The 10,503-nt window shown below is 34.5% G+C and overlaps 1 protein-coding gene across 1 annotated transcript; it reads right to left on the bottom strand.

Moving 5' to 3' along the window:
- Positions 1 to 4,134: 4,134 nt before the first annotated feature.
- On the bottom strand, positions 4,135 to 9,002 carry LOC113739907 (iron-sulfur cluster assembly protein 1-like). The gene is made up of 3 exons (XM_027267320.2): positions 8,550 to 9,002; positions 7,129 to 7,183; positions 4,135 to 4,578 (listed from the first exon to the last, which is right to left on the bottom strand). The coding sequence occupies exons 1-3, from the start codon at positions 8,854 to 8,856 to the stop codon at positions 4,422 to 4,424; spliced, it is 519 nt and encodes a 172-aa protein (XP_027123121.2). The 5' UTR covers positions 8,857 to 9,002; the 3' UTR covers positions 4,135 to 4,421.
- Positions 9,003 to 10,503: the final 1,501 nt, after the last annotated feature.

Raw genomic sequence — 10,503 nt, 5'->3', positions numbered from 1 at the left:
TTTAAATTTTACAAAAGTTACACTCCCCTAATGCAAAAACATTCTTTCCATTCCTATTTTTCAAAATTTCCCTTTATTTTTTCGTCCTATGAACATCATCGTTGTTTTGATATTTTTAATTTTAATGTGCATTCTCTTATTTTTCTCAAGCATTTTAATTTGCATTGAGTGGTAGAAAAAGAAAACGGAAAACTAAAAGTATAAAAGAGCACATAAATATGTGTGCCCATTTATGAGAGAGGCGTGTGTTTTAAAAGAGAGTATGTTTTGGGATAATTACCAAAAGATGATGATCATTTTGAAAACCTTGGCTAGGGGGATGAAGACGTATGATAATTAGACATGCCTCCTCCACTTTTAATAAATACACTTGTCTCTTTTGATGTTTGTTAACGACTTAAATTAACATGATATTAAGATTCACTTTCTCTTTTTTTTTTTAAACCTCTCACCTCTTCTCATACCATTTCCACCTCCAACGTTAAATTCGTAATTCGAACCTTAAATCTAGCATTAGGGAGCACTCTAAGAGTCCTTCCTTATCCTTAGTAGTGCATATGATTTGAAAAGATTTAACACCATATAGGAGGAGGAGTAGAGGAAAGGGGTGCGAGAGGAGGGCCAACATCCTGCCCCTGAACTGCCAACCTTGTCAAACATGTGCTGATTCTCCTCCTAGATGGTGTAAATTGAAGGCAAAATCCACTCAATCATCCCCATTGGAAGCTCCCCCTTGCCATTTCGTAAGTCACCATTAGCTAAATTTCTCTAATTGCATACTATTCTAAATTTGTCATACAAATTATTACATGCACGTGTTGGAATTGATATTACAATTAGGGAGAAATAAGGTTGTCAATTAACAATCAAAATGGGAGGTTTATGGGAAAAAGAAGTAACTTAAGCCATATTTAATAATCTAATTCAGTACTTAAATTTAATGGATTCAGATATTTACATATTCAGACATGTTTGATAACTAAAAATAGAACATCTTAATTAATTAAGTGACACTTAATTTTTTAGAAAAATTTTACTCCAAAAAAAAGTAATAACCTATTTATTTATCACCCAATGCAAAATATGCTCAAATATTACGATTTTATAACTTAACAATTCAATAATTTAATATATTCATACTTCAAATTTCAGTTTTATCAAACGCATATTTAAATTTGATGCATTGCTAGTTAATAAAGGTTGTTGTGATTGTGGACGAGTTAGATATTGTTGAATTCATCACAAAGGAAGAAGGATCGAATAAGATTGACGATGGGCCTTTGGGATTTTATTTTCCATTGGTCATTTAGTAAAACTAACAGATGGTACTAGGGGCTCCCACGATTCAGACTTGAACTAGAATCGGATAAGAATCGGTCCCGCAGTTTGTTGAACTGGAATCGAAATTGAATTTGGGAAACTAGAATCGAAACCATAATCATGATTAAAGGTTCATGTTCAGGTTCACCAAAATTTTAAATTGCAATCGGAATCAATGGTTTACAACCTGTACCGTCTAAAAAAATATTTGTTACTTATATGGCTAGTTTAGAATTCAATATCAATAGTCAGTATCTAAAACCAATAGTTCTAATCCTAGTTCAACAATCCATTGTCCCATTTCATTAGTAGGTATATACTCTCATGACTAGTCTAAATCCAAGACCAATTTAATCTAATCAATAATGAGATATTTTTTCATAAAATTTACATCATTTTTTTCCTTGCACGTGATAATACAATAAAGTTTTTTTTTTCTTTTTACATGCATCACAATATTTTCTTAGAATCAATTTTATAACAACATGTGTTTAAACATAACTAAAAAAACCTGAAACCGTAATGGACAGAAACCGGAACTGGATGTTCAAAAATTGTAACCGTAATCGTCCCTATAAGGATGCCAATTTAGGACCACCTTTCAGAAGAATTGGAATCGCCAGTTTTTAAAACTAGAACCCTAACCATGTCTAGATGGTATAACGGCAATAGAAATTAAAGTATCATTATCATCCCTTAAATTCTAAATAAATCACTAATCTGTCACATGATGGGAGAAAAATATGCATTCATATGTTTTAGACCATGTTAATTGGCTATATAGCTTATATTTGGGAAAGCAACTTTTCACGGTATCATGGTGGCATTGATCAATGACAGGAGAATTTCTAAACATGATCAAAATTTGGGTAAATCCGGTTTTCAAAAATCCAACGGGTTTGTTTGGATTGCGGTTTATTTGTCAAAATATATTTGCTTACATCATCATTACAATTTCCAACGCACCTTTTTATCTTCCCAATTACCTTTTTATCTCACATACATCACATCACAAAAAGTGCTACAGTAAAAATATCTCTAATAATTCACAATCCAAACAAACCCAACGACTCATTATATCACACTACTTGATGAAATAGTGTGGTACAATCTAGCCTATTGAGTTTTTAAATATTAGATCTACTCAAGTGTGAGCTTCTAAATATAGCTTGATTGCTCTATTTTTATCTTCAAGTTAGTTTTAGTTTTAGGTAACATGGAGATATAACCAAGTAGCCTTTAGCACTTATCTCCCTCTTCTTTCATTTCCCCTACACTCACCGATAAAAACAAGAAACTCTGAAATGCCTCAATTAAAGAGAAGTAGCAATAAAGAGAAAAAAAAAAGTGGATTAGCCAACGTGTGGGCATTTTTAGATGGTGGAAATAGACTTACGGAAAGGCAATTGCCTACTGCGGAGTATGGAGCAGGAATTAAGGCGTTCGTTCATGGAAAAATAAGAAGCGGCCAGAATGCAAAGGTTGTTATGGAGGTCTTTCCAAGGGCGTTGGGTTGTTGGGACTTGGGGGATCAAAGAAAAGGGGATTATAAACAAGTATCAGAAAAAAAAAAAAGAAAAGAAAAGAAAAAAAGAAGAAGAAAAAAAGAAAAAAAAATAAAAGAAGAAAGAAGAATGAAAAATAACAAGGAACAGAATTTCCAACTGTTGTAACTAAATATGATAGCCATACTTCACCCTTTTATTTCTTTGCTTAGATGCCAAATATGACACTCATATTGCACCTTTCTATTTCTTGCTTTTATTTACTTTAATATTCAATTAAGATCATGTTTGATAATCCAATTTATCACTTAAACTTAATCAAATTTAGACCTTAATATGTCCAGACGTGTTTAATAAAAAAAAGAACATTTTAGTTAACTAAATGACTCTTAATTCCTAAGCAAAATTTACTCTAAAAAATAAATGATAAATTATTCACTTATCACTTAATGCAGAATACGCTCAAATATTAGTATGATTTTAGTTCTTAATAATTTAGTATCTTAATAGATTCAGATTTTAGATTTTAAACTTCATATTTCAAATTTATGTTATCAAACACACCCTAAGAAAGTAAATAAACAAGGAGCAGCAGTCACCCATAGATTAGAACACACCGTACAATAGACAAAACAATGCATATGCAAAAGAGCACTGCGCACAGCATTTTGAATCCTAAAGGAAGCCTGCAGCAGAAATCCTATAAAAAGGGCAACATTACAAATCTTAAACCTATTTCGTAATTCTAATAACAATTAAAGATCTACATGGACCAATGAATCACCTGTAATTCCTAAGCACAGGAAATACTTGAGACATCCTCCTTTAGGGGATTAGTTACCAGCCTAATCGTAATACATGTTTATCGAACAAACAATAGGATGGAAGTCCAACATCGCACTTTACCTCATAAGGCCAATGTACAAATTCGTCATGAAGAGCTGCTGGAAAGTTCTTTGCATAAGTTCACTGTTTAAAGCTCAAATGGTTTTCACCAATAATCAAATTATTCCATATTCTCAGTGGCAGTAAAACACGATCAAATTGCAAGTGTTCTCTAAATTTGTTAAACCAGTACAAACATTAATAGACTTCCTGCAGTGTTGATAGCACTCGAATAATTGTTAATGACATTACCATCTCCTTTGCATCTTTCACAAAAGCACATGAACACAGAATGTGCCATTCCAACTGAAATGCCAATAACATTACCCTTCACTACTAGAAAGACAAAAACAGCTTACTGCAATGCCGGTCACCGGAGAAAAAACAGTATTGCTGTCGAAATGGTCTCAACACCATGGGAAGATAGAACAAACACCAACGCATACATATCTTATTACAAGCCAAGTAGCTCACATTGTATATCTAATTTACATCATTTTATATTGCTTCTCGGGACATCATAGGGAGGCAAATTCAGCACACAAAAATCCATGTCAAATATAGCTGATCTACACAGATGATTGTGCAAGGGCGAGGAGAAAGGACTGAGACGCGGGAAAAAGGTGGATAAGGAGCAGAAAGAGGCTGCAACACAGTGCTGCATCAATACAATTATGCTACTAATGTGAAAGCAGTGCCACGAAAGAAACTTCAAGCATCAGCTGCTTTCTCAAGTGGAGCTTCAGCACTCCCATTTTCTTTTGCACGCTTTGCCTCATAGTCCTTCACAGCTGCTTTGATTGCATCCTCAGCAAGCATACTGCAATGCAATTTGACTGGTGGGAGAGAGAGATGTTTTGCAATTTCTCTGTAACACCAGAAGGCAAATACTTAGACTCAGTTCAATCTAGATGACAACATAAAATCTGAGTCGAGCTCAACCTGACTGACAAAATGTAATGCAGAAACTTAAATAAGGTCATCGTTAAGAACACAGAACCAGCAGGATTTCAAGGTTAATCAAAACCTTCTATATGCTCAGCTCAAAGAGAAATTAGAACCATTACAAATATGCAATGCCTAGTCAAAAGTACACCATCTAAACATGGTTGAAAACTTGTACAATAATAAAGCTAGTCTTCAGAACCAAAATCAGAATAAAAGTTAATACATAACTTAAAACAGAATAACATACAACCGAGGAGTTTTACAACCATCATACTAATATAACTACGACTATAATTACTGGGATGACTTTTGAAATAAACCAAGAATCCACAGTTATGGCCAAAATACATTGTCAAAGAGTCATCTATAATGCCAATCTGCTTTCAGTGTATGTCCATATTTTTCTTGTACTTTAGTAACTAAAGAAGAATTTTCCAGCATCTGAATTGTGACAATCTTGTGTCTTTATCATGCCACCAAAGCCTGACATGAAACTGACACCACGTCCACATATTTGAGATTACAACATACACTAGCAAAATAGAAAGCCTCGTGAAGAATTAGATTGAAGAATCAGGTTGGAAAGGCAAAAGGTGCCAAAACATCACTATTCCAGTGAAGTTTCAGCAAGGAATGATCAATATGTACTTAATGGAACTGCAAAAAAAATCTCATTCTTCTCTTTCACTGCAGACGTTCCTCTCCATATATAAATTTTCATCCTCTATATAAACAGAAAACGTAGCAATTACAATTTACATATCCCATCTTTAGCAACTCTCACAGCTAGTTTGTTGGTGACCACCCCTAGAACCTTTGAAGACTCTTAACAATCTTTTCAAGTCAACAAGACACTTTTTTTTTTTTTTGCGTCCTAGTTAAACTACTATTCGTCTAATCCAGAAAAAACAAAAGCAATAATTATTTTACTTTCCTTGGCAACTAACTAATAACCCATCTCTCATAAACATGAACAGCCCATATACAGAAGATTCACGAACCAATGCCATCCAATCATCCAAATTTGCGCAAACAGAACATATATTAAAAGAACCTGGTTTTTGGCAAGGATATGGGAAAATCCTAGACTAACCCCCATATTAAATAAACATACTTCAAGGAAGTCCACCTTACTTTTAAAGACCAAGTTGAAAGAAGAACTGTTCATAGTTCTCCCAAATACAGTGATTTTCTGTCCACATAGCCTTATTTTTTACAATATGTCTGCTACTTGATTGATGGATGCTAGTTTCTCTAGGAAAGGTAATGTAACAATAGGGATGCAAAGTGGGGCTGACAAAAATTAGATAGAGTCGTACTATTATTGTAAAAGAAATTTCTCTTTAGCATCTTTATCAATGTTGTCTAATTATAATCATTTTTCTCCTTATCCCTTGAGTGTGAAAAGCCATCAAGAACACTCGACTCAAAATAAATGTTCAGATAGTTACGCCTGCCAGACGGCAAAACGATGAATCACAACCACATGTAGTACCGCGTAACTGTCTTTCGCTGTGAGAAAAAGCAGAGATCGTTTTATGGAAGTATTCCAAGTTGCTTTCAGGTTCCCTTGATGCTAAAATTCAAGTCAGATCTTCAGATAACTGACCAGAATTGCTTCCGAGAATTCCTGAACAGATTCTGGTTGGGAAATGCGGTCTTACCTGATCCTTATTTAGTTGAAAAAGCTATCCACAACAGTCTTATGTTATCATAAATATCGACATACCAAAAGTTGACTACAACACTTACATTATCATAAATATTGACATCCCATCCTGAAACCTTATACCCTAGTAAATTCTGCACATCTTGAGCATTGCATTGTTCGAAAAAACAACAGAAATCAGTTCCTATGAGTATGACATGGATAATGCTATTCCTAAGAACGTTTGAATATTTTTAAAGAATTTGTTGAGGGGTCTTATAACCTTTGATCAATTAACATGAATCAAAATGAGTTCACTATCAGACTGGAGATAAGAAGCTTAAAAAACCTATGTTTTCTGTACATAAGAATCTCTACATCAGGAAAGGAGGTTTCAAAACAACTCCTACTTGCTATATCTCCAAATTCAGTATTTTGTGCAATGTGATGCATGAAGGATTGCAATGATATAGGGGAAAGCTATCAATTTTTCAAAATGATATTGACCAGTGAGCAAACTTATCTAATATGGATATTGTTAATATTCACGGGACCATTCCTAAAAAATAAGCACCGAATTGCAGGACTGGCTCCCTTAAAGCCAAGGAACACATATAGATTACCACATATAATTTTAAAAGGATGACTTCCTATAGAACTGTCACTCAATAAGATTAAAGCCGCACATGAATGATGAGCAATAAAATTAAGTCCACCTGAAAAGCATATAAAAACTGGAAGACATACTACACATCATAGAACATGGTAAAGCATAAAGAATCAGTTCAACGAATAAAGACTTTAAGCAGAAGTTGAACTTACGTATTCTTGATGGTTAAGACTTCCTCCATCTGTTTCCCCTTCACCCATTCAGTAGCTGAAAGTAACAAAACAAAAAATTAGCCAGGTCCCTGTTGCCAATCGACAGAGGCAACAATGAAGTGTGCAGAAATGACAGTTAAAATTCTCAAGGGAACTCAAGATTCTGAGCATAATACATGAATGCATCAACTATAATGTATGTTTGTTGTTTCTTTACATGTAATGTAGGCTTTATCCAAATAATAGCAAATAAAACAATGATGATGGAATGTAAGTTGGTATAACTACTATCATGGACTCCAAACGAAACTTGTTATAAGGGAAAGGCCAAGACAAAAATGGCAGCCCAATCTTTCCTTATAAGTTGGTAGTTTAAGACGAAGAAACATCTCATGATAAAAAAGAAATTTTTTTCTTTTGCTTGTAAATTTTATGACGGGAGCTGGAAAACAATTAGCATAGTCATTATAAACATCAATGTTACATGAATCCACAGCAGCTTAATGAAATTCTCCAATTGACGGTGAAATGAATGATCTATGTGCACCTATAAATGTAGGCTTCGTATTGTGGCACATTCAGTCCATAAATGCTTACCATGTTCAATGAAGGTCAACACCCAAAGTAAGCGTATTGTTTTGTAATTCTTCTTAGAATGAAGACTAACAGATTGTTCAACTAAGTAAGAAGCGAAAAACCACATTACTAAGCAAATTGTCATGGATTGACCAAAAAATACATGAAGATATATGCTCAAAAAATACTTCACTGAAACTATTTTCGCTAGGCCTGCTTGGATCAAACTTTTGAAACTCAAGAGCCATCCTTCTCCTCCTCCCTTCTTTTCCTCTAAAGTTTTCAGTTCATTGAAAGTTCATCAATAATGACCTACTGACTCACTACCTGGCAGAAGATCCATGCAATGCAGGCATAAAAACCAGAATGTACCAGAACACTTACCCAACAAAAGAAAAAGATGAGAGGATAAATTCTCAATAGAACTATTTCCCTTTACCTCAATAAATAAACAAAACCAAGTCGCAGTATGGCCCAACCAGAAGACTCCATCAATTAATAAGAATTTCCTCCAGTTTAAGGCCATTATTAAACCTAAACTCCTTTACCCCAATAAGAAAAATCACCACACTTTAGAATAACATCTTACCGATGCCTCCTCATTTTTCAGAAAGGTATTCAAGGATTTTATAACGATTGCGATACTGGCAGTTTAAAATGATAACGTCCAATAAAATTTTGTTCGGGTTCTCAGAATCCAAAATTTCCAAATCAGAAATGTGGGGAAAACATATTAACCTAAAATCCCCAACAATTCCATAACCAAGGAATAATCACAATAATAATAATAATAAAATAATAAACACGCAAAGAAATCGAGAAATTCAATCAGCAGATATACGAACCAACGGAAGACGAGGCGATAGCCGAGCCACAGCCGAAAGTCTTAAAACAAGCATCAGTAATCTTTCCCGTCTCCTCGTCGACTTTAATTTGAAGCTTCATAACATCGCCACAAGCCGGAGCGCCGACGAGCCCAGTGCCGACTGTCGGATCAGTCTTGTCGAAGGCCCCGACGTTTCTAGGATTGTCGTAATGGTCCACGACTCTCTCATGGTACAACCTCTGGAGCTGCAGCACCGCCCCAGTCGCCGGAGCCCCCGCCGGCCTTGAAAATGTTCCAACGAGCCGATTAGCCACGTTTCTCAACATTTCTTGGAGATTTTTCTGAGCTTGGAGAGATTCGAATTGATGTGCGTGTTTGAGTGTGTGGGAGTGTTTGGGATAATAAAGAAGGAATTTATGCGAAAGGAACAAGAGACGGTTGGATATTTACTTATTCTAGTCTTCTGAATATATATTTGGAGAAATAGGCGGTGGTCCTAATATATTCTGGCTGGACTCATCGGATTTTTAATTTTGGGATAATTTAAGAAACCACCCTTGAGATTTCTAATAGTTTCACTATTCTCCTATGAGGTTTTAGAAATTTCACTTACCTCCTCTATCAGTTATTTGGAACTCAATTCTTACATCGTTAATGGTGAAATGACTTTACTACTCTTACAACTTAGGTTATTTTATGCAACAAGCGAAACCCTCGTTTTGTGTTACTAAGACATGCGCCTAAGGATAAAGTCTTTGTAATCGAAGTGAATTGAGAAGCTGAGGTTTAAAGCAAATGGCTATTTTTCAAGTAATCGGAGCGGATGATAAGAAAGATGCAGGAATCTCCTTTTATTTTTCAAAGATGTCAGCAGTGGAGTGGATTCGCTGCCATGAACCACTCCATAGGAGTTAGGCAAAGAAGAAGATGTCAGAGAAGGGGTGTCTAAAATAAATGGAATCTATCAGTCCCCATAAATAACTTGAAGTTGAGACTCTTAGTGACAATATTGACTAAAAGCTGATTCAGTACGTCAGGAACAGATGATAGGCATGTGATTGCCAATCTTGTAGTGGAATTCGAATCTGGTAGTGGAAAGATGCAAGTGATCCGATAGCCACTAAAGTAATCGAGTTCTTAGGGAGACAACTTGGAGAAGTACATGCAAGTCGCAACTAGAAAATGAAAGTCGGAAGTAGTAACAAAAATTATGGGAAAAAGGTAGGAAGAAACCCTATGAGGCTAACCTCTACAAATCTTGGGTTCATCTGGAGAACATCCGTCGAGAGAAACTGTAAAATGTTTGCTAACTACATTAACCATAATTTGGAATGTAAAAATTAATTAATTAATTTGTTACCTAAAAAGGGAGCCAATACTAAATGTACCTTTTCTAATTTATATACTTGACATATAAAAGGACTTAGATACAGTGCACCTGATAAATAAAAAGATTCAAACATGAGAAACAATTAATTTGTTTACAAACTAAAGTAACCGTAATTTGAAATGTTGGAAAAAATATATAATTTGGCATCTAAAAAGGGGCTCCAATACTAGACAACCCTTTTCCACTGTATATACTTGACAAATAAAAGAAATCAAATATGAGGAAATTTCAATTGGATTGATTCTCCTTATAAACATAGCGATAACAAAAATATTAAGGTATGGGAAAAAAAACTTTTGCTTTGTTAAATCTTGAAAGTTGTTATTTTTTTGTTTGTAGATGATGAAAATTTTTCATTGATCATGTGTAGTAATGGTCCCATAAGTGAATTTATAAGTTAGATCAAATAAATAACCTAACTAGTACAATAGCTAAGGGACACTTTGGAATACACAAATCTTCTCACAACAAATATAATTTTTTATTGTTGCTATTTTTGAATTGGGCTAATTTGTTACAAGAAAATTAGTTTTGAATTAAGTTAGTGATATTTTTAGAATCTCGGAAGAGGATAGTGAAACTG

The sequence above is a fragment of the Coffea arabica genome, chromosome 4e (genome assembly GCF_036785885.1).
Source record: "Coffea arabica cultivar ET-39 chromosome 4e, Coffea Arabica ET-39 HiFi, whole genome shotgun sequence".
Lineage (NCBI taxonomy): Eukaryota > Viridiplantae > Streptophyta > Magnoliopsida > Gentianales > Rubiaceae > Coffea > Coffea arabica.
This window is presented reverse-complemented; position numbering and strand designations above follow the sequence as displayed.